The sequence below is a fragment of the Saimiri boliviensis genome, chromosome 3 (genome assembly GCF_048565385.1).
Source record: "Saimiri boliviensis isolate mSaiBol1 chromosome 3, mSaiBol1.pri, whole genome shotgun sequence".
NCBI classification, from domain to species: domain Eukaryota; kingdom Metazoa; phylum Chordata; class Mammalia; order Primates; family Cebidae; genus Saimiri; species Saimiri boliviensis.
In genome coordinates this window covers 69,331,027-69,354,218 of record NC_133451.1, presented here as the reverse complement: position 1 = coordinate 69,354,218, position 23,192 = coordinate 69,331,027, and the positions used below count along the sequence as shown (strand labels likewise).

Here is a 23,192-nt window from a genome sequence, read left to right as displayed (position 1 = left end):
CATTAAAAATGGGCAAAATCTTTGAACAGATGTTTTGGTAAATATATACAAATGGCAAATAAGTACATGAAAAGACACTCAACATTGTTACTCATTAGGAACAGGCAAATTAAAACCACAATAAACCACAATAAAATACCATCGCATATCTATGAGAACTGTTAAAAAGACCTATATCAAGTGTCAGCAAGAATGTTACCACATTATAGCTAAAACTCTTACACACTCCTGGTGAGAATGTAAAATGGTACAGGTATTCTGGAAAACTATTTGGAAGTTTCTTTTAAAGCTACACATATACCTATCATATAATCTAGCCAATGCATTCCTAGGTATTTACTCAAGTGTAATGAAAGCACATGTCCATATAAAGACTTGCACATAAATGTTCATAGAAGTTTTATTTGTAATAGCAAAGACTGGAAACAACCCAAGTACTCATCAACAGGTGAACAGACAAGTAAATTGTGTCACATCCACTATTCTACAACATGAATAAACTACTGATACATGGCACAACACAGACGAATCTCAAAACAATTATGCCAAGTGAAAGAAGCCAGGCAAAAAAGAGAACATACCGCATGACAGCATTTGAATGAAACTCTGGACAGTGCCAACTAATCTACAGCGACAGAAAGTATATTAGTAGATGCCTGGGGACAGGATTGGGAAACAGGGAAAGGGAGGAGAAAGGAATTGCAAAGAGGCATGACGCTTTTGTAAGCAACAAATATAAAACGCTTATCATCTTGATTGTAGTGATAATTTCACTGACATATACATATATCAAAACTTACTAAATTTTACTTTATGTGCAGTTTATTGCATATAACTCAGTAAGCAGTTAGATTTTTTTTTTTCAATTATGAGGATGAGATGAACAAGATAGGACTAGGTTTTGGATCTGGTCTCTAGTTCCCTACCAAAGGAAACCCTACACATCCCTGGCTCGCTAAATACTGGAGATTACATGGCTGTCATTTCAGCAGAGAAGTCTACAGTTAGAAACCTTAGAAGCAGTCTGGACAAGGGTAGATAAAGCCCTCCCACAAGTTCCCTATCTCTTTTAGATCCAAAGAAATTACAAACGTCAATGACTATACTCACAGCTGATTAGAATCTCTGGAAACAAGACTACACCAGAATTTGTAGGTCACAGGGACTTCCTCTTTCTGCAGGGCTGCTACTGCTAGCCTGTTAACTGGGCCTAATTGAGAAAAACTGTCTTATTGAAAGAAAAGTCATGATTCACTAAACCAATATCTTATAATTGCGCAATAGTTTCTCTCTGAACTAAATTCCCAGAAAGTCGGACAAACTCTCAAAAGCTCCACTGTCATATGGAAACCTTACCTCCAATAAAGGGTCAAACCTAGCTCCTAAGACCTAATCCACTTTCACAAACAGTTGGCTGCCCTGCCATTAGATTTGTGGCTTTTCTAAACAGTGGCTGAGGTGTTCACAGGGCGACCAAAGAATACATATATATATTTATTTTATTTTATTTTATTTTTTCGAAATGCAGTTTCCTCTTGTTGCCCAGGGTGGAGTGCAACGGTGCGATCTCGGCTCAGTGCAACCTCTGCCTCCCAAGTTCAAGTGATTCTCCTGCCTCAGTCTCCTGAGGAGCTGGGATTATAGGTGCCCACCACCACACCCAGCTAGTTTTGTATTTTTTAGTAGAGATGGGGTTTCACCATGTTGGCCAGGCTGGCCTTGAACTCCTGACCTCAGGTGATCCACCCGCCTTGGCCTCCCAAAGTGCTGAGATTAAAGACATGAGCCACCATGGCCAGCCACCAAAGAATATTTTTAAATTTCAATAAAAACACAGCCACACTTGGTATCTGTCAGACACTTTGTGAACTACTAGCTTGAGGCAGAACTCAGTTGCAAAGTTGCACGTTACATCATGTTACACACTGATGACATATATTTGCTGTATTAGTCTGTTTTCCCTCTGCTATAAAGACATATCTGAGACTGGGTAATTTATAAAGAAAAGAGGTGGGCTGGGTGCGGTGGCTCAAGCCTGTAATCCCAGCACTTTGGGAGGCCAAGGCGGGTGCATCACAAGGTCAAGAGATCGAGACCATCCTGGTCAACATGGTGAAACCCCATCTCTACTAAAAGTACAAAAAATTAGCTGGGCATGGTGGCACGTGCCTGTTAATCCCAGCTACTCAGGAGGCTGAGGCAGGAGAATTGCCTGAACCCAGGAGGCGGAGGTTGCGGTGAGCCGAGATCGCGCCATTGCACTCCAGCCTGGGTAACAAGAGCGAAACTCCGTCTCAAAAAAAAAAAAAAAAAAAGAAAAAAAAGAAAAGAAAAGAGGTTTGATTGGCTCATGGTTCTGCAAGCTGTATGGCAAGCATTGTGGGAGAGGCCTCAGGAAACTTATAATCATGGCAGAAGGCAAAGGGGAAGCAGGCTCATCTTACACGGCCAGAGTAGAAGGAAGAGGAAGAGGTGGAAAGTGCTACACACTTTTAAACAAACTCTATCATGAGAACAGCACGAAGGGGATGGTGCTAAATAATTAGAAACTGCCCCCATGATCCAATCATCTCCTTCCAGGCACCACCTCCGACACTGGGGATTACAATTGACATGAGATTTGGGAGGGGACACAGATCCAAACCATATCATTTACAAAGCTAGGTCTTTTTAGCCATTGTTGTGACAAAAAGCAAGCATATGTGAAAATCAATGTGGAACAGGAAATGAGATAGTGCCTAATCTGATTCCAAGGTCTGAGAAGCTGTGAATGTCCAAAAAGCACACACATCCCATTAGCAAGTAATTGTGGTTAAGAACAAAATAATAGTGCTTTTTAAAAGTATGTGCTATTTTTTCAAATGTTTACTAAGGTGTTACGATATAAATACTTATTGATCTGTCGTATTGATAAATATCACATTGATTTTCACATATACTTGGTTTCATGACAACTGCTAAAGATTCAGCTTTGCAAATTTATGATGCCATCAAACAGCATGTACTATGATATAATGTGTAACTTTAAACTGAGTTCCACCACAAGCCAGCAGTTCACACAGTATCTGACAAATAGCAAGTACAGCAGTGTCTGCTGGGAAATTTAAAAATATTCTTTGGCAGCCCAGTGAATTTGCTATAGCATTCAGGGACACTTCAGCCACTGTTCAGAAGAACTAATTTCTCATGGTGTTGGGTATGTCACTTCCTATTGGGCCTAGCAACGTGGATCTTATTGATGTCTCAATCCTAGACAATCCCAGACATCGGTACAGAAACTATGCTACTCCCAGAAAATGCTAAAGAAAGGTGTCAATCAGAACCAATGGAGATACTTAACATTTAAGGAGTGCACAAGGGCTGGGGTAGATTTACAACAAATAAATCCAGATAGTCCTGTAGGCTCACCTTCTTTTCTCCTTTTGATGGCTCAGCAGAGAGCTGGCTCAACAGGTCTCAGTAAACTGTACAAAATACTACTACTAGCCACTAGAGTCTCGAGGCTCCTCCTTTCTAACAGGCTACTTTCCAACCAAGGAACAATATCCCCTGGCCCTCTTACTCTATAAATACATAGAGCATTATACAGGCTGGCCTCTCTCTATGGAAACACTGACCAAAATGCCAGATAATCTCTGCCTACTCTGTTTAGTTAAAAAAAAAAAAAAAAAAGAGAGAGAGAGAGAGTTCAGGGGATGATACATGTTCTATCTCTTTGCTTATAAGTTTTCTTTCTATAAACCTGATATATTTGCACTGTAGGGTGCAAGAAGTCCCAAAACCATGGCTTCCCTCCAGGTATTTATAATTCATTCACTGTCCTCCCAATCGAGGTATAACTTTCTAAAGGAGTAATTTTTTTAAGAGATGCGTATCTCACTACGTTGTCCAGGCTGCACTTGAATTTCTGAGATCAAGGGATCCTCCTGCCTGCCTCAGTCTTTCAAGTAGTTGGGTCTACAGGCACACACCACTGACCCCAGTCCCAATGGAGTAATTTTTCCTAATAATGGATATAGCTTGATTATACAACTAACATTTAAACTTTATCATACTATCTATAAAAATAGCATAAAAGATAGTTAACCTAGGCTAATTTTCTATCAAGGAAGGAGAAGGGTTTCTGTTACTCTTTTTCTCAGAGTTCACTCACATCAGCTTGGATTAATACCAAGATTAATGCCTATGACCACCTGGAACTATATTAGCTAAAGAGATACTGATATTCTCTCCACTTCCTAATGAACAAAGTTTTCTTTCAGCTAACTAGTTTTTTAAAAACTCATGATATGTTTTTATCTTGGATATCATAGCCAAGTTTAAAACATTATTGTGGGACTATGCTTAGCACACTAAACTTAATGCAATAAATTTCGTTTCACCCCTTTTAGAAATACTGACTTTTTAAAATCCAGAGGCTCAGTTATATCAAGTCACAATGGAACAAGATTTTGACTACATCCTCCTCAGCTAGGGCTCTTAAAACACTTGGTCATTGCCGGGCGCGGTGGCTCAAGCCTGTAATCCCAGCACTTTGGGAGGCCGAGGCGGGTGGATCACAAGGTCAAGAGATCGAGACCATCCTGGTCAACATTGTGAAACCCCGTCTCTACGAAAAATACAAAAAATTAGCTGGGCATGGTGGCATGTGCCTGTAATCCCAGCTACTCAGGAAGCTGAGACAGGAGAATTGCCTGAACCCAGGAGGCGGAGGTTGCGGTGAGCCGAGATCGCGCCATTGCACTCCAGCCTGGGTAACAAAAGTGAAACTCCATCTCAAAAACAAAACAAAACAAAACAAAACAAAACAAAACAAAACAAAAAAACACTTGGCCATTGTTCTTCATACTGTTTCAAACTGCCTGTCTTTAAAGGTCACTTCAGGAGTTTTTGGTCCTGCCTTCCCATTAATTACCTCTAGATGGCAGCAGAGGACTCCAGCCCAGGGTTAAATCAACACACTCAAGCACAATGGCTGACTTTGCCAGAACTCCCTAAACATATGATACAAGTGCACCTCCACAATGACCTGCACTTCTTTGTGCAGGTCTGAACTCGAGCGCTTTCAGAATCAATCCAATAGAATCTCTTTGGTTCTAGCATAATCCCACTCACAAAGATGGGGTCTGTGGGCTCCATTGTGCACCTCAGCCCATCAACCAGATCCCTGTGCTAAATTTAGCTTGTAGCCACTGCAGCCAGGGCTTTGATATAACCAATGGTTCCACAAATGGCATCTGCCCAAAGGCATCGAAAGCACCAAAAGCGGTATCATTTCTGTCAGCCCAGCTGCAACCAGGTTTTGGCTGTGCTATGCTGATAAAGTTTCGCGAGATTAGTGTAGGGAGGGAGGGAGATACTGGTTTGTAGTGTTTTCTAATTTCCTTGGTAAAACTCTAACAATTTCAAGCTACTGTCATGTAAAAGGAACAGGGAAGAAGACATACATACCCACCATCAGTTCCCACAAGCTCGTATGAACTGGCCCCAGCTGGCTTGGTTTTGGGTCAGGTCCAATGTATGGCTGGTGAGAATGAGCACCTTTCCTTTTTAAAAAGGAATTTTATTGTATATATTGAAGGTTTACATGATTATCATGAAATACATACGGATAGTAAAATGGTTACTGTAGTAAAGGGAATTAACATAGCTATCATCTGAGTTATTTTTGTATGTGTAACAAGAGCTGCTAAAATCCAGTTATTTAAGTATAATTTTATTGACTTTAGTCCTCATGTTACACATTAGATCTCTACACTTGTTCATCCTCCGTGTCTGTAATTTCGTATCCTTTGATCTACATCTCTTCGTTTCCTCTCCCGACACCTGTGGTAACTACTGTTTCATTCTCTCTTTTGTTTTTGATCTCATGTCAGTGAAATCATGCAGTAGCTTTCTGTGTCTGGCTTACTTCACTTAGAATAATGTCCTCCAGGTCCATCCATGTTGTGGCAAATGGCAGAATCTCTCTCTTTTTTTAAGGCTGAGTAATATCTTATTTTATGTTTACCACATATACCCTTTGTCTGTTAGTGGACATTTAGGTTGTTTCCGTATCTTGGTTACCATAAATAATGCTACAGTGAACACAGTAGTGCAGTATCTTTATGAGGTGGGGATTTCAACTGTTTGGGGTGTATACCCAAGAGAGGGATTACTGGGTCATATGGTAGTTCTATTTTTTTGTTTTTTTTTTTTTTTTTTCTTTTTGAGACAGAGTTTGGCTCTTTTTGCCCAGGCTGGAGTGCAGTCGCGTGGTCTTGGCTCACTACAACCTCCACCTCCTGGGTTCAAGTGATTCTCCTGCCTCAGTCTCCTGAGTAGCTGGAATACAGGCGTGTGCCACTGCACCCAGCTAATTTGTATATTTTTATTAGAGATGGAGTTTTACCATGTTGGCCAGTCTGGTCTCGAACTCCTGATTTCAGGTGATTTGCCTGCCTTGGCCTCCCAAAATCCTGGGATTATAGGCATGAGCCACCACACTGGGCCGGTAGTTCTATTTTTAATTTCTATGTACAAATTTCTGTTTTCCATAATGCGTGCACCAATCTACTTTCCTATCCAACAGTATTCTAGGGTTCCCTTTTCTCCAAACCTGAACTAGCATTTCTTATCTCGTCTTTTTTCCCGCCTTTTTAATAAGCACTTTTCCTTTCAACACAAATTTTCTCATTCCAACTTTGATCTGCTCCTTCTAGAATCGCCCTTCTCAGGTGTAACTCAGATCCAAGACTAGGATGAGGCAAATAAGGTGTCCAGAGAAAATTTAAGGAGGTACTCTCAGGAATACACAAGTCCAAGTATAGCCCTAAGAGTGAGGACTTCCTTAAAATTTTTACCCTAGGCACCTCAATCCACACAGCTTCTTGTCATCCAATCATAAGTGGATCTGCCCCCACCCAGGCATCAATGTCTCATTAACACTTTCCTACCACCCAGCCTTTTTATCTCATAGTACCTTGGCTACATTGAATCAAGGTCTAAAAGTCTATCCCACTTTGAGGCCTACGGCATGCATTACTCTACTTGACCCAGCAGTGATGGTTTTGGGTTCAGTTAGGCAATCATATTTGCAAGAGCCAAAAAGGCCAACCACTCACCAGTTTACTCAGTTTGCAGAAGAATCTATGGCAGTGAATAAAGCATACTGTCTAGAAGCAGAGCAGCATCAGATGTGTTCCTTCAATGCAAGTCTTCACAAGAGTCCAGGTCTGTTATTTTGCCTCCAAATTACAGCTCAGGTTTAAGGAAACAAGATTACACAGGTGGGTGTAGGGGCCTCTCTAGCTTTCCCTTGGATAATTCCCTCATCATACTGTGGCATGTAGCCTCATGGATAATTCCCTCATCATACTGTGGTATATAGCCTCATGCCACATATAAAATACAATCTTTTGAACCTATGTAGGACTGGTACGAGAGTACTGCTCTCCTTCCAGGACCCAACAAGGAGAACACCTGGGTATGTCACACCACATTCAGGAAAACCCAAAGCTATGGCCTCTCCTCAAGTATTCACAATCCTCCCAGCTCAGATGCACTTTACCAATCAAGGGTTATGTTTACCACAGGCAATGCTGTAAGGTCACACAGCTGTCATTCCACCTTTAGTAGATGACAGAGAAAGAGTGCTGGAAGATCACCAGGAGGCCATTTTCATAGGAGACAGGAAAAAGGGTTTACTAACCCTTTACTCACACACAGTAAGGCACAACACCATAAAATTTCAGAATGGTAGGAATAAAGAAAACAACCTAAAGCCTTCTAGATTTCTTTTTTTTTTTTTAAGTCTCATTCAAAGTTTTAGTAATCAGAATGGCTTCACACCTTTCAACAACATCTACAGAACCTAGAAGTCATTGGAGGAATATCTTCAAAATTCCAAGAAAAAATAGTTTCTAAAATAGAAATGCATATCTATAAAAACTATTAATTGAGCTTAAAAGCAGATCTCTCAGACATGCAGAGACTTAGAAAATTTTCCTTAATAGACCATTTCTCAGAAACTTCTGCAGAACCCCCATCCCCAACCACACCAAACAAAGGAGTAATCCAAGAAAGAGTTGCAAATCCAAGAAATAGAAGATCTCCCATGGGGAAGAAGCAACATCTCAGAATGGTAGTGAGGAGAGGTTTCAGGACATTCAGCAGGCCTAAAGAGCATATCATAGAGCAGTATGATGAGGGCATTATCCAGGGGAAAGAGGAAGTTTGTATTTCTGTCAAAGGATTTTGAGGTGAATTACTGATTGAACATAAAAAAACTAACCAAACGAAAAAATCGTTCAGTAACCCTGGGGTAAAAGAGGGATTTAAGCACAGAAAAAGAACTCTAACTCAGCTATGCCCTGTCTTTACTATGCTGGGAGAATGGGAAGGGGGAAATGGACATACAGTGGGAAGGAGGGTGGTGGTTTTCAGAAACTCCTGGTTTACTGAGCTAACAGCCATTTCTAATGCCCTTTTCCTTTGTCTCTACCCCTCCCTCCCCACCACACACACACACACACACACACACACACACACACACAAACACACACACACACACTGTATTCCCTTGACTGCAGAAAGGCTAATTACCCCCTTTCCAAACTTCTCTGGTAGCTATGGGTGACTAAAAATCTGTTCAAGTCAATGATCTGTAATCAGAAGTCCAGCCTTGGCGACAGAGCAAGACCCTGTCTCAAAAAAGAAGAAAAAGAAAAATAGCAGTTGCCAGCCCTACCTTTCCCCAATTTCTACTCCTCAGTGGCATCCAGTTTTAATTCTTTTAGCTATTTTTTTTTCAGGTGCTTATTGTCATGTTTCCAAGTAAATAGCATGCTTCAACTTGTTATTTCTTGGTTTTTAAATCTTTAGACATCCCTTGTCTAAATCTTTAGACATGGGTTTCTGGAAAAGCTTTTACTTTCCTTATTGAACAAGTAGATCTGGCTGTCATCCCTTCCCTTTCTTTTTGTCTGAGACATGGATTGATGCCTAGAGCTGCAACAGTCACAAGTGCAAACATGAATCAACAAACAAAACATGCTAAGGATGGTGGAATAGAAAGAAAGAGCATGAGTGACTGATGACGCAGATAAGCCACTGCGCTGACTCTCAACAGCCTACCTCTAAGACTTATTAAATGAAAGCTCTCAGTTAAGATTTCTGTTACTTACAGCTGAACACAAAAATTCATAACACATGGTAGACGACGGTTAAATACTCATTCACTATAGTGGGAAGGCAATACATGATGTCTAAAGAAATAACAAGTTGAAGCATGCTATTTACTTGGAGACATGACAGTAAGCACCTGAAAAAAATAGCTAAAAGAATTAAAACTGGATGCCACTGAGGAGTAGAAATTCGGGAAAGGTAGGGCTGGCGACTGCTATTTTTCTTTTTCTTCTTTTTTGAGACAGGGTCTTGTTCTGTTGCCAAGGCTGGAGTGCAGTGGTGTGTCATAGTTCACCACAGCCTCAACCTCCTGGGCTCAAGCAATCCTCCCATTTCAGCTTCCCATGTAGCTGACCACAGGCATGTGCCACCACGTCTGGCTAGTTTTTAATTTATTTTTATTTTTGTAGAGATGGGGGTCTCCCTATGTTGCCCAGGCTGCATTATTTTTTATTGTAAGCCTTATGGTAGGGTCTCTCAACATCAGCACTCCCAACATTTTGGGCCATATAATTCTTTGTTGTGTAGAGCTGTCTGTGCATTGTTTATCAGTGTTTCTGGCCTCCATCCATTAGATGTGTCAGTAGCAATCTCACTTTTCTCCAACTGTGACAACCAAAAATACTTTGACCATTGCCAAATGACTCTGCAGGGCAAAACTGCCTTTGGTTAAGAATCACAGCCTTATAGTACTTTTTTTTTAACTTTTAGTAATTCCACAAAGGTATGATTTTCATAAAATTAAATTATGGGTAAAGAGACAGTATGAAAGGAGCTAGATCAGAAACTGACAAATGTCATTTCACCTTTCGAACACTTCTCACTCTCCTTCACTGACCTTTCCCTAAGCCCAAGAATCCCATTCCTTCCCTCCCAGACAAGCACAGACAGAGCAGAAACTTACCACCTAGAAATGCACACTCATAATGGCTGCAGGTCTTGTTTGTGCTTTGAAGGATGAGGTTATTGCCAGCCCCTTCCTGTGACACTTGAAAAACCTCATTTAGAGGTATTAAAGTAATTCTTTCACTTTCTTTATCAAGAAAAATTTCAATGTCAACTCCAAGGCATGTGTAGATGGACAACACAGTTTGCTGGTCATTGGCAGCTTGAGGTTTGGCTGAATATGCCAAGGTGAAATGCCCAAACCTGGCTTGGTTTAGCCCTCCAAATGTAAATGAAGTGCCCTGGCTTGTTCTATATACCACATTTTTGTAACTGGCCTTACAAGGTCTTCTCAGCAACTGCAGGGCTCTTGTCAGGTAAAAGTGAAAAGCTTTGAACTGGAAGCCATAGATATAATCTTCTCGAGACTGGCCAGCCATCTTCACAGCATCGTTGAACAGATGGTAAAAGGGAGTTTGCTCTTGAGCTTCGGAAATATATGCCAGCAGGGCTATTCCATGGTTATCCTTAAAATTCATAGGGAGAAGGATTTGAGTCTTTCGGGCTTCCCATTTGGCTTTTGCGTTTTCCCACACAGTATCTAATTGCTGGTGGCTTGCTTTTTCCTCATTTAGCAGTTGAGGAACGTATTTAATTTCCATCCTGTCAGTACATTTCAGGTATTCATCATCAAATGCATTATCTGCCATGTCTAGCACTTCAGCCTTCACCTTCAAAGGAAAAAGAAATTAATACTTTTGAAATAAGATATTTAATGACTATCATTTTCTCTTACATTATTACCCCTACCTTCTCATCCCTTGCCAAATTCTCTCCTTACTTATAACCAACTTTGAGTATTTTTTTTAATGTAGGAAGTATATTCCATTGCTACTGATAACTTTTTAGCTGTAACATATTTGTGTGAAAGAGTAAATGTCATGGTGAGAGGTCTGGGTGGGATTGTGCCTGCAGCTCATTTATCTGGACATTATAGCACAGAGCAAAGAACAGTGAATGTGAAGCTAAACAACTGGGTGGCAGTCCTGGCTCTGAACAATATTCTTAGCTAGATTTCCTCAACCCTTCAAGGCTGTTGGGAATTTGAAGCATCACATGGAAAGTATTATTCATGATCTATAACACATAATGACAAATACTACTCCTTTTCCTTTAGGGTTGCCACCTCTCTTGTCCATATGGCTTGGGTAGAACTGATTTTGCACCTCCTGGATAAACAGATCTAAGCCTAGCAATCAGAGCTCCCAGAGGAAAAAAATGTATCTTTCTTTCTCTAAAGCTGTAAGCTCTAAGGATAATATTGACCTAGAGTTTCCAACAGTTACTTTCAGGGTCATGGAGAATTCTGTCTGAAAATAAAGCAACAAACAAGGCTTGCTGAGCTGAGAGGTAGAGATGAGGCACTGAAAACATACTGGGGACACTGGGCCTAACTGTACCTGAAGACCGTGTTCTTTGCCAGTTGTAAGAATCAATAAATTCCCTGTTTGCTTATGCTAGTTTGAATTGTATTTCAATCACATACAACTAAAGAGGCATAATGCCACATACAACTAAATTATACATATACATATGTTCACATACCATAAGAAGTAGGGTGGTGTAATGTAATTAACACTACTTTGCAGCCAGGCAGATCTGAGTTCAAATCCCATTTGTTACTAACTAGGTATAGAAGTTACTTGACATTTTTAATCCTCAAGTTTTCCATTTTAAAAAATGAGGATAAAGTGGAGGGAATAATATTTTAACTGCAGGATGGCTGTGAGAATTAAATAACATAATGAATATATGCAAAGATCTTTGCCCCATGCCTGGCAAATATCAAGTGTCTTTAACATATGGTGATTATTATCATTTTTTCATAAGGCCTTTCTCCAATGTGATGTGACTATTTTATATTACTTCATGCTAGGAATATATGTATTATACTGTTAGTTCCTTAAGGGTAGGATCTGTATTGTAACCTTTGAATCCCAAAGCACCTAGCATAGAACCTGGCAAAATATTCAAGTGAACTAAATTAGAATCCTGTACTCTGGCTTATAGATTAAAAACTAAGATGATCAAATCTCCCCAGGAATACTATTTATGGATATCTACAAATAAAAGGATAATGCCTCTTTTTCCATTATTCTATACTTGCATGTTGCATAGTTGCACAAGTCTGCTTAGGGACCTCAGTTGGAGACTTTATAGACACATTTAGCCAGAAGCCGTTAAAGTTAAAGATTAAAAAAAAAGTTACAGATTCTGAGTGAATGATTCTTAAAAACTCTCTCTCTCACTCTGTGTGTGTGTGTGTGTGTGTGTGTGTGTGTGTGTGAGACAGAGAGAGCAAGAGAGAGATAGAGACAGAGACAGAGATACTAACTTGTAAAAGCAGAAACAAAACTTGCTTCCATATCCTGCTCTAGCTGTCTACTTTCCCGTCTCTCTTCTCTCCCTCACAGACAAACATCTTGAAAGAGATGTCTATCTCTGCCATCTCCACTTAATTTCTCACTTATATCTCAACCCTCACCATTATGGCTTCCCACCAATTTCTCCACCCAAACAGCTCTCACTTAAGGGGGAATTTCTTCTTAGACTCTTTCGTAGACACATCATATTCCAGCTAGCCACTAAATGTTGGAGTTTCTCAAAGCTACGTATTTTCTAACTCTCAACTCTATGCTCCCCAGGCAATTATATGCAGGCTTACAGTTTCAATTATTTTCTAAATATATCTGACCTATCCTGTAAGTGCCAGTCCTATATATAAAATTTATTTGCCTATTTAACACCTCCACTTGAATGTTCAAAGACCCTTCAAAGGCAACATGGCTAAGATGAAACTTATAATCTTACAACCACAACGAACTGGTTCTTATTTAAAACCATCTATTCATTTGTGAACTTTTCCTACATATCTCCTTCTCAGGCACACTGTGGCCACTCACTAAGCTTAACAAACATCTCCAGAGTTCTCTCTATATGCCAGGCACTAAGTGTTCAGCAACCTTGTGAGGTAGGTACTATTATTGGCCCCCCTTTTCTTTTTTCAAAGATGAGGAAACTAAGAGATTGAGACTTACATGGAACTGGAATTTGAACTCAGGCAGTCTAATTCCAGAGTCTTGTCCTCTTAACCAAACTGTTCTGTTGCCTCTAAAGAATGAGAATTTTCCAATGATGAAGACCACGAATATTTATGTAGCACTTGAAGAAGAATGTAATTCTGTCTTCATAACAACCATTATAAAAGGTTGAAAAGACAACTGTTAACACCATTTTACAAATGCAGGAACTGTGCCAGCTTCAGAAACTGTCTTGATTACTAGCCACACAGAATTCTGCCATGGAAGTCACTGAGACTCCTGTACTCCTGGGTTTGTAGGTCAGTTTCTTGCCATGGGAATTTGAGCTTCAGGAGATCAAATCACTGCCACCTCATGGCCAAGAAATGCACTTTCCTCTACAGCACAGAATGTACCAGAGTGCAGCTTGGGCACCAATGGCTGATTTCGCTTCAAGACATCAACACAGTATAAGACATCAGACCCTGAAAACACCTCCCACATTCCCTACATTATATGAGAGTTGATCTACTCTATGTTCCTGTCTTTTCCCTATACCTCTAATAAGTCTCCAAATATCTAATTTTAGACATCAAGTCTTTCTGGCCAGACACCTCAGCTGATTGTGTATGTTGTATGGTGTGTGCTTTGAGCAGTAACAGAGTTCATAAATGCCACCACTATTCAGGGACAACTGAGCAGATACTTAAAAACAAGTACAAGTTGATTATATTCCTCTGATACATCCATTGAGAAAAAAAAATCCAATACTGATGAAACTCAATTACCAAAAATTTCTTACAAAAATATGGAAATGACCTAAATGTCAAGGAGAGAAATTGGCTAAACAAATCATGAAACAATTATAGAACAAAAAGATTTAAAGTATGTTCTAAGAGTATATTGAAAATCATATCAAAACCACAATGAAATACCACTTCATATCCTCTAGGATGGCTATAAATGATGAAAAACCAAGTAGCATGTAACAGAGGTATTAGAAACCTAATATATTGCTAGTGGGATTGTAATACCATGCAGCTAGTGTGAAAAAGTTTGTCAGTTCCTCAAAAAGTTAACATAAAATTACCATATGACCCAGCAATTTCATTCCTAGGTATATACACCAGAGAAGTGAAACATATGTTCACAATAGGTAATTCTGTTATCATGTATCATAAATCATAACCTCCCAAATTCATTTTTACATACATATTTCCTATATAAGTAAACTTTACTCTGTTAACGCTACCAAATAACCAAATAGTGTTTGTATTATCTCAATATGTACAGATTATATGATTAGAAAATTTTTAAAAAAGAAAAATAAGACATATGTTCACACAAAAACTTGTACATAAATGTTGACAGCAACACTATTCAGAATAGCCATAAAGTGGAAATGACCCAAATGTCCATCAGCTGATAAATAAACAAAATGCAGTACAGCCATAAAACAGAATATTACTCAGTTATAAGAAAGAATGAAGTATTGATAGAAACCTTGAAAACATTATGCTAAGTGAAAGAAGCCAGACACAAAAGGTCACATATTATATGATGCCATTCAGGTGAAATATCCAGAAGAGGCAAATCCATAGACACAGAAAGTAAATAGTGGTGGCCAGGGAATGGAGGAAGGACAAAATTGGGTCTGGCTGCTAGGAGGTAAGGGATTTTTTTTGGGTTGATAGAAATGTTCTCCGATCAGATAGTGGTGTTGGTCACAGAACATAATGAATACACTAAAACGTCTGAAATATACAGCTTAAAGTGGTGAATTTTTATGGCATGTAAATTATATCTCAATTAAAAATGCGATACAGGTAACAGAATACACGATGATTCTATAGACAATGGATTAGAATATTAAATTTAAAAACTGGTAACATCTTAAGAATTTAAGCTATTTTTTAAAAGGCATTTAAAATGGTGCACAAATACCCAGAAGTAATGTGGCAGCTAACAATGTGGGGGGAAAAATCAAGTGAAATATTATATTTTACATAAAAATATGTTATAGGATGTTTAAAGAGTCAATTGCAAATACAATCATAAAAGTTCTTGCAGAAAAAAAAAATGTAAGAAAGTGGTCATTAATTTAAAAACATGTAATCAAACAATGCAGCATTATTTTATTTGGAGAAAAACATTTTCAGAATATCTGATGACATGGAGAGACATGTAGCATAATATTAACTTAAAAAGCAAAGAAAAAAATACTATGTACAGTGCAAACTCATTTTTGTAAATTAAAAACAGTATACACATAGAAAAAAGCCAAGAAGGCTGTATACACCAACAGGTTGGGAATCATTCCCTCTGAGTGGAGGGATTAGGAATAATCTTTACTTTCCTCTTTTTGCTTAAGTTTTTCAACTTTTTATAGTTAACATGTACCACATATGTAAAACGAAAAGAGCTACTTATAATAAATTCATTTACCTATCCTAACTACTTTCATTTCCAGCATCAGATGTCTCAGGTCATGTTATATCAAGAATCCCCATTCCAATGACCACATGCTTCCCATTCCCAACATTACCTGGAAAATGTCCACTAGAATCATGGCTGCCAGCAGCACGGTGACTATTTCAAAATGTCTTGTCTTCATTTTTCTCTTCTAAATTAAAATAAAGAAATTTCAATTCAGTAGACTCAAAAAAGAGGTTTAGGGAAGTAGAATAGGATGATACTGTGTATTTTTTTCATTCAGAATGCAAGTGGATAGCATGATGGTCAGGAAGTGATTATCAATAAATTCCAAATGGGCTTCCAGAGCCATTAGACTTTATCTACTGTTCTAAAGCCCTCATTCTACAGACGAGGAAACAAAAACTCCTGAGAATTTCAGTGATTTGCTCAAGATTAAATCCGTCTATTTCCATATGCCTTCAGACATGTCATCTCTCCCACCATAGTCATATATTCTTCCCATCTCTAAATCTTCCCTCAGCATGCACAGGAATAACACAATCAGACTAAAACATAGCAGTCTCAAATTGGTCCCCAGCTCCTAAGAATTTAGGAGTTTCTAAGAATTACCCAGGATTATGCCCATACACATTATCCATTCTTCTATCCTCTTTGCACATTAAGTCATGCCCTTTTCAGTGGGATGAAGGAGATGATGAGGCCAGGAGTGGTACAAAGCAGTGGATTATCAGAGATGGCCCCCTTCCCACAAATATTCACAATCAAGAGAAGCCCCAGGGTAAAATAAATGTCTTGCATAACTTTCTGAAGGCAGGAACAAGAAGAAGAAGGAACTGGGTAGGCAGCAATTCTAAGATTATACAACTATTGGCTGAATGCCTAATATTCAGCCTAGTATTTACGATACCAAAAGGGGTAAACAGGGGGTCAAGAAGCCCTCAAAGGCTGGAGCTACCCCAGAGCCATTAACTAACTCAATTAAAAGCTACAGCAGGTCAACCTACAGTTCCTTCCACATACCTCCAACCAAGTGACATGACTGTAACTCATATAAAGCTCCTATTCTATCCTACCAATCACCATATTCTGGATTCTAAAAGTAAGAATGAACAGCAGAGGGGAAGGGAGATAGTTTTCCCTTTTATAGATCATTTGGGCCTCAATTTCTCATATTTCCTCTGAAGCAGTTTTGCTTTTACTAAAAATACTAAAATATAGTACCAACATGTTCCTTTGTGTTAAGCCTCTCTTTCCAAAAAAGATTTGGAATATAAGATAACAGGTATCTGTCACAAGGCAATATTACCAAGCAAGCTTTGGATCAGGATTTTCCTAAAAATTGTTCATTTCTTTAGTCTGAGTGTAAAGAAGTCAAAAGGTTTACCTGGCTTTTATGCCTTTGGAGGAAGTTTAAATGATGCTAGGCCTCAAACTGACTCCCCACTCTCAGTTGTGGTAAGCAAGTCCTCAGGATGGGATGTTGTTGACAGTGAGAACTGAGAAGGGAATGCTTTTCTTTTTATAAACACCCCCAGCAGTAACTTGGCAGTGGCACATTACCCTACTTGTGTTCTGCTATTTATATCTGGCCCCCACACTATGCCTTGGAATCACTGCTGTTAACACTTTAAATCTCCAAGAGGCTTGTAAAGCCATAGCAATTCCCTTTAACCACACAGCTCTTTCATTTCTGAGCCCACAGTTCTGGGCTTCACTCAGAGAAATCACTTCCCATTCCTAAGCCTTTGACACTGAGACATCAAACTAAAGCATGGATTTTACTCTAGGCTAAATGATTCACATAACTAAAAGGTTTTGCTTTGTTAATCACTGGCAATGGTGACAGCTATCACCATTCAGTCAACTAGCTTACTGTATTTCAGGTACTATGTCAGGTGTCAGGGTACACAAGCAAGTAAAATATGTACTAAAAAGCACTCACAATCTAATAAAAGACATGAATATGCATACTTAACCAAAATACAACATGTTAAGAGTCCCAAGTATAGACAAAATCCAATGACATCCCTAAGGAGGGAAGGATTTGGTAATGCCTGCAACTGTAGCTCTCATTTGAGTAATGTATACATGGTAAATATACTAACCCCAATGCTGAAGAACACTTATGGTTTTACTGACTGTGGATTTTTAAAAACTGCAAAAATGGCTGGGTGAGGTGGCTCAAACCTGTAATCCCAGCACTTTGGGAGGCTAAGGCAGACGGATCACAAGGTCAGGAGATCGAGACCATCCTGGCCAACATGATGAAACCCCGTCTCTACTAAAAATACAAAAATTAGCTGGTGTGGTGGTGCGTGCCTGTAATCCCAGCTACTCGGGAGGCTGAGGCAGGAGAATTGCTTGACCAGGGACTCAGAGATTGCAGTAAGCTGAGATTGTGCCACTGCACTCCAGCCTGGTGACAGAGCAAGACTCCGTCTCAACAAACAAACAAAAAACCCACAAAAATATCCTAAGAAATTCATGCATACACCAAAATACATTAATAGAATGTTGATAGTAGCACTACTCATTAATAATTTCAAACCTGAAACCATCTAAATGCTCATCAACAGAATGGATAAACTAGTAGATCCATATAATAGAATTTTATATAACATTGAAAATGAACAAATTCTGATCATATATAACAATATAGATAAATCTTACAAACAAAATTTTGAGCAAAAAAAGAGATACAATCATATTTATACTGTATGATTTAATTTATATCGAGAACAAAATTAGGGAAAACACATCCAAGGCTTGAGATGTTAGAACAGTGGTCACCATGGGTAGTAGCTAGAAACTGGAAAGGGCACAGAGAAGCATCTGAGATGTTAGTTCGGTTCTGCTTTTTGCTATGGGTGTCAATTACATTGACACATTCAGTTCATGAAAATTCAGCAAGCTATATACTGATGATATGTGTATTTTTTTGTACACACACATATTACCTCAAGAAAACATTTTAAATTATCATGAAATATACCCATATTTACAAAATCCAACTTTACTCATTAGAATTTGGACAAGTTTCAACTTTTTCCCACCTCGCTGGCAAGGCAATCTAAAATTAAATCCAAAGCCTAGATCACACCCAGAAATATCATTTTTTTTTTTAAAGCAGGAGTTTGGTTAGACAGGAAAAAGAATTTGCATGTTTTCAGGCCTTAGGCTCACACTGACCTACATGCTTAGGCATGTAGGCCTACAGAATTTCTCATCACTGCTTCCCAAAACCTGCCAGACTCATCTATATATCACACAAAAGACAATGTTTGGCCGGCACAGTGGCTCACATCTGTAATCCCAGCACTTTGGGAAGCCGAGGTAGGCAGATCACCTGAGGTCATGAGTTTGAGACTAGCTTGGCCAATATCATGAAACCCCATCTCTACTAAAAATACAAAAATTAGCCAGTCACGTGGCACGTGCCTGTAACCTCAGCTACCCTGGAGGCTGGGCAGGAGAACTGTTGGAACCTCGGAGGTGGAGGCTGCAGTGAGCCAAGATCATGCCACTGCACTCCAGCCTGGGAGACAGAGCAAGATCCTGTCTCAAAAAAACAAAAACAAAAACAAAAAACCTGTAACTCGATCAAGACAGTTGCAGGTGGCAAAAAAACAAAAAAACAAACCAACATTCACCCAAAAGAGAATATAACAAACGCCAGATGACATTCATGGCAAGTTTGGCCTTGTTTATCCCCAGTATGATTTTGCTCCATTCTGTTTTGTTCCAGTTTTTAACTCAATTTCTTTCATTCACTCACTGAACAAATATTTGAGTCCTTAAAATGCGCTAGGAACTCTTTTAGGTACTAGAGGTATACCAGTGAACAAAATGGATAAATATCTTGCCTTTGTAAAGTTTATATTCTCGTGAGAGGGGGTAGTAAAATAACTAAAATAAATATGTAAATTACTTAAGTATGTTAGAATGTAGTGAGTGCTTGGTTTTGGCTTTCGTTTATAAGTAGCACAAAGGAGACTAGGAGCGCATGGAGTGTTTGCAATTTAAATTGGATGGCTAGGGAAGACTCACTGAAAGGTGATATTTGAGCAGAGACTGGAAGGAGATCAGCCATGAAGACTGTGGTTGTCAAACACAGTGAATAACACATACTAAAGACCTGAGACAAGAGAATGCCTACTTTTGTCTGAGGAATAGTAAGCAGGCCAATATGATTGGAACAGAAGAGTAGTACAAGATAAGGTCAGAGAGGTAAGGGGGGTGGTGGGAAGATCATGTCAATCTTTGTAGGCCACTGTAAGAACACCAGCTTTCACTCTTTATGAGACAAAGAGCAAATCACAGGTTTTGAAAAGAGGTATAACATGATCTGATTTATTTTAAATCAGATTTATGATCTGATTTATTTTATTTTATTTTATTTTATTTTATTTTGAGACAGAGTTTCGCTCTTGTTACCCAGGCTGGAGTGCAATGGCGCGATCTCGGCTCACCGCAACCTCCGCCTCCTGGGTTCAGGCAATTCTCCTGCCTCAGCCTCCTGAGTAGCTGGGATTACAGGCACGTGCCACCATGCTCAGCTAATTTTTTGTATTTTTAGTAGAGACGGGGTTTCACCATGTTGACCAGGATGGTCTCGATCTCTTGACCTCGTGATCCACGTACCTCGGCCTCCCAAAGTGCTGGGATTACAGGCTTGAGCCACCGCGCCTGGCCCTGATTTATTTTTTAACATGATCTAATTTATTTTTTATTTTTAAACTCTGGCTGTTATGCTGAGAATGGTCTGTAGGGTGAATGTAAGAAGACTAGTTTACAGTTTATTATAATAATGCAAGCAGAGATTATGACGGCTTGAACCAGGATGGCAGCATTAAACATAATGAGAAGTAGATGTGTGTGTATGTGTGTTGTTGCTGCTGCTGAGGTGGTGTGACATAGATGTCTGAGTGGATAGTGGTATGATGTGGACATCTGAGTGGATGTGGTGTAATGTGATTCTTTGAGTGAAAAGCATTTGCGGGTTCTAAAAGCCTATTGTATTTTCAAAAATGTAGTAACTCACAAAAAAGTAAATGGGAATGATCTATAAAGATACCAATGTATTACACAATTAAAGTGCTTGTAATCTCAAGAGATTTTGGAAGCAAGGGAAGGAGGATCTCTTGAAGGCAACAGTCCTGGCCTGGGCAACACTTTGTCTCTACAAAAAATTTTAAAATTAGCCAGGTGTGGCTGCCCATGCCTGTAGTCCTCGCTACTTGGGAGGCTGAGGTGGGAAGATCTCTTGAGCCCAGGAGTTCCAGATTACAGGGAGCTATGATGATGCCACTGCACTCCAGCCTGGGCAACAGAGTTAAGACCTTGTCTCAAAAACAAAAAGAAAAAAATGTTTAGACTTAAACACAGGATATATTTTGAACACTGAGGCAATAGGATGCACTGATAAACTAGACATGGGCTGCAAGAAAAAGAGAATAAAGAATAGCTCCAAGATTTGTAGCTTGAATAACTGGAAGGATGGAAGGATGCAGTTGTCATTGATTGCCATGGAGAAGACCGTGTGTGGAAAAAGTATCCTGGAACTCAAGTGAAGAAAATATTTTCAAAAGAAAGGAAAAATCAAATGTGTTAAAAGCTTCTGATAAGTCAAGTACAATGAGGACGGAGAACTGACCATTGGATTTAGCAATGTGGAAGACAATGAAGGTTTTAACAAGACCAAGTCTGATAGAGCAGTGGGGATGAAACTCTGGTTAGAATGGCCTAAGAAAGAATGAAAAGAGGAATTGGAGATGGTTGGTATGTTCAACTCCTTCAAGGAGTTTTTCTATAAAGGACATAAAAGGAATTAGGCAGTACCTTGACAGTGGGATTGGGGAAAACGTAAAGAAGAGAGTCCAAAAAAAAATTTTTTTTTTCCCTGTTACTCAGGCTGGAGTGCAGTGGCATGATCCTGGCTCACTGCAGCCTCTGCCTCCCCAGTTCAAGTGATTCTCCTGCCTCAGACTCCTGAGTAGTTGGGATTACAGGCACCTGTCACCAAGCCCAGGTAATTTTTGTGTTTTTAGTAAAGATGGGGTTTTACCATGTTGGCAAGGCTGGTCTCGAACTCCTGGCCTCAAGTGACCCACCTGCCTTGGCCTCCCAAAGTGCTGGGATTAGAGATGTGAGCCACCACATGAGGCCAGAAATTTTTTTTTTTTTTTTTTTTTTTTTTGAGATTGAATTAGAGTTTATTTTAATTGGCTATTTTGTTCTAGAAAACCTGAGTTGTTCTTTACAGGAACAGACAGGTAAGACACACACACATACACACAAGTCGGATACAAAAATCTAGTCATAATCAAGTTCTACAGTTTTTGTTGTGGAACCCACTTACAGAAAAAAAAAATGGCCCTTCTTATCCATGAAGTCACATTCTGAAAAGACTATATTTACTTTATTATTATTATTTTTTAAATATAGGATCCCTCTCTGTCACTCAGGCCAGAGTGCAGTAGTGTGATTATAGCTTACTGCAGCTAGGAACCCCTAGTTTCAAATGATCCTCTCACCTTAGCCTTCCAAAGTATCTAGGACTACAGTATACACCATGATGCCTAGACAGTTTTTAATTTTTTTTCTTAATATTACATTGATTTCAATAGTTTTTGGAGTACAAGTGGATTTTGGTTACATGGATTAATTATATAGTGGTAAAGTCTGAGATATTAGTGTTATAACCCAAGTAGTGTACATTGTAACAAATATGTAGTTTTTTAACCCTTATCTTCCTCACTCCCTCTCCCTTCTGAGTTTCCAAAGCCCATTAAATCATCCTGTATGCCTTTGCTTACCAATGGCTTAGTTCCTACTTGTAAATGAGAACATACAGTATTTGTTTCCATTCCTGAGTAACTTCACTTAGAATAACGGCCTGCAGCTTCATCCAAGTTACTACAAAACACATTATTTCAATCTTTTTAATAGCTGAGTAGTATTCCATAATGTGTGTGTGTGTGTATGTATATATATACATGTGTAATATGTATATATAAAATAGCTGATTAATATTCCATAGTATGTGTGTGTATATGTATATATATATATACACACATATATACATATACACACATATATATATACATATACACACATATACACACATATATATACATATATATATACATATACACACACATCACATTTTCTTTAGCCACTTATTGTTTGATAAGCACTTAGGTTAGTTCCACGTCTTTGCAGTTGTAAATTGTGCTGCTATAAACATAGTTGTACAGTTGTCTCTTTGATATAACGACTTTTTTCCTTTGAGTAGTCAGTAGTGAGATTGCTGAATTGAATGGTAGGTCAACTTTTAGTGCTTTAGGAAATCATGCTCTTTTCTATACAGGTTGTACAAATTGACATTCCCACCAGCAGTGTATAGGTATTCCCTTTTCACCACATCCATGACAACATCTATTGTTTTTTTCATATTGTTGTCCTTTTAATAATGACCATTCTTGCAGGGGTAAGGTGGTAGGTATCTCATTGTGGTTTTAATTTGCATGTCCCTGATGATTAATTATCTTGAATATCATTTTTCACAAGTTTGTTGGTCATTTGTGTATCTTCCTTTGAAAAATGTATATTCATGTCATTTGCCAC

At 38.9% G+C, this 23,192-nt stretch overlaps 1 protein-coding gene across 7 annotated transcripts in view; it reads right to left on the bottom strand.

Moving 5' to 3' along the window:
- Positions 1-23,192, bottom strand: part of ART3 (ADP-ribosyltransferase 3 (inactive)) — a 105,698-nt gene that overhangs the window by 22,228 nt on the left and 60,278 nt on the right. For 6 of the 7 annotated variants that reach the window (XM_074396293.1, XM_074396291.1, XM_074396294.1 and 3 more), the window contains exons 2-3: positions 15,676-15,753; positions 10,070-10,781 (exon numbers count right to left, since the gene is read on the bottom strand). In XM_074396293.1, coding sequence (XP_074252394.1) covers positions 10,070-10,781; positions 15,676-15,753 — 790 coding nt within the window. Of the gene's footprint in view, positions 1-10,069; positions 10,782-15,675; positions 15,754-16,950; positions 17,083-23,192 lie in introns of those variants that run through there. The other variant, XM_010342624.3, reaches the window with a different exon arrangement.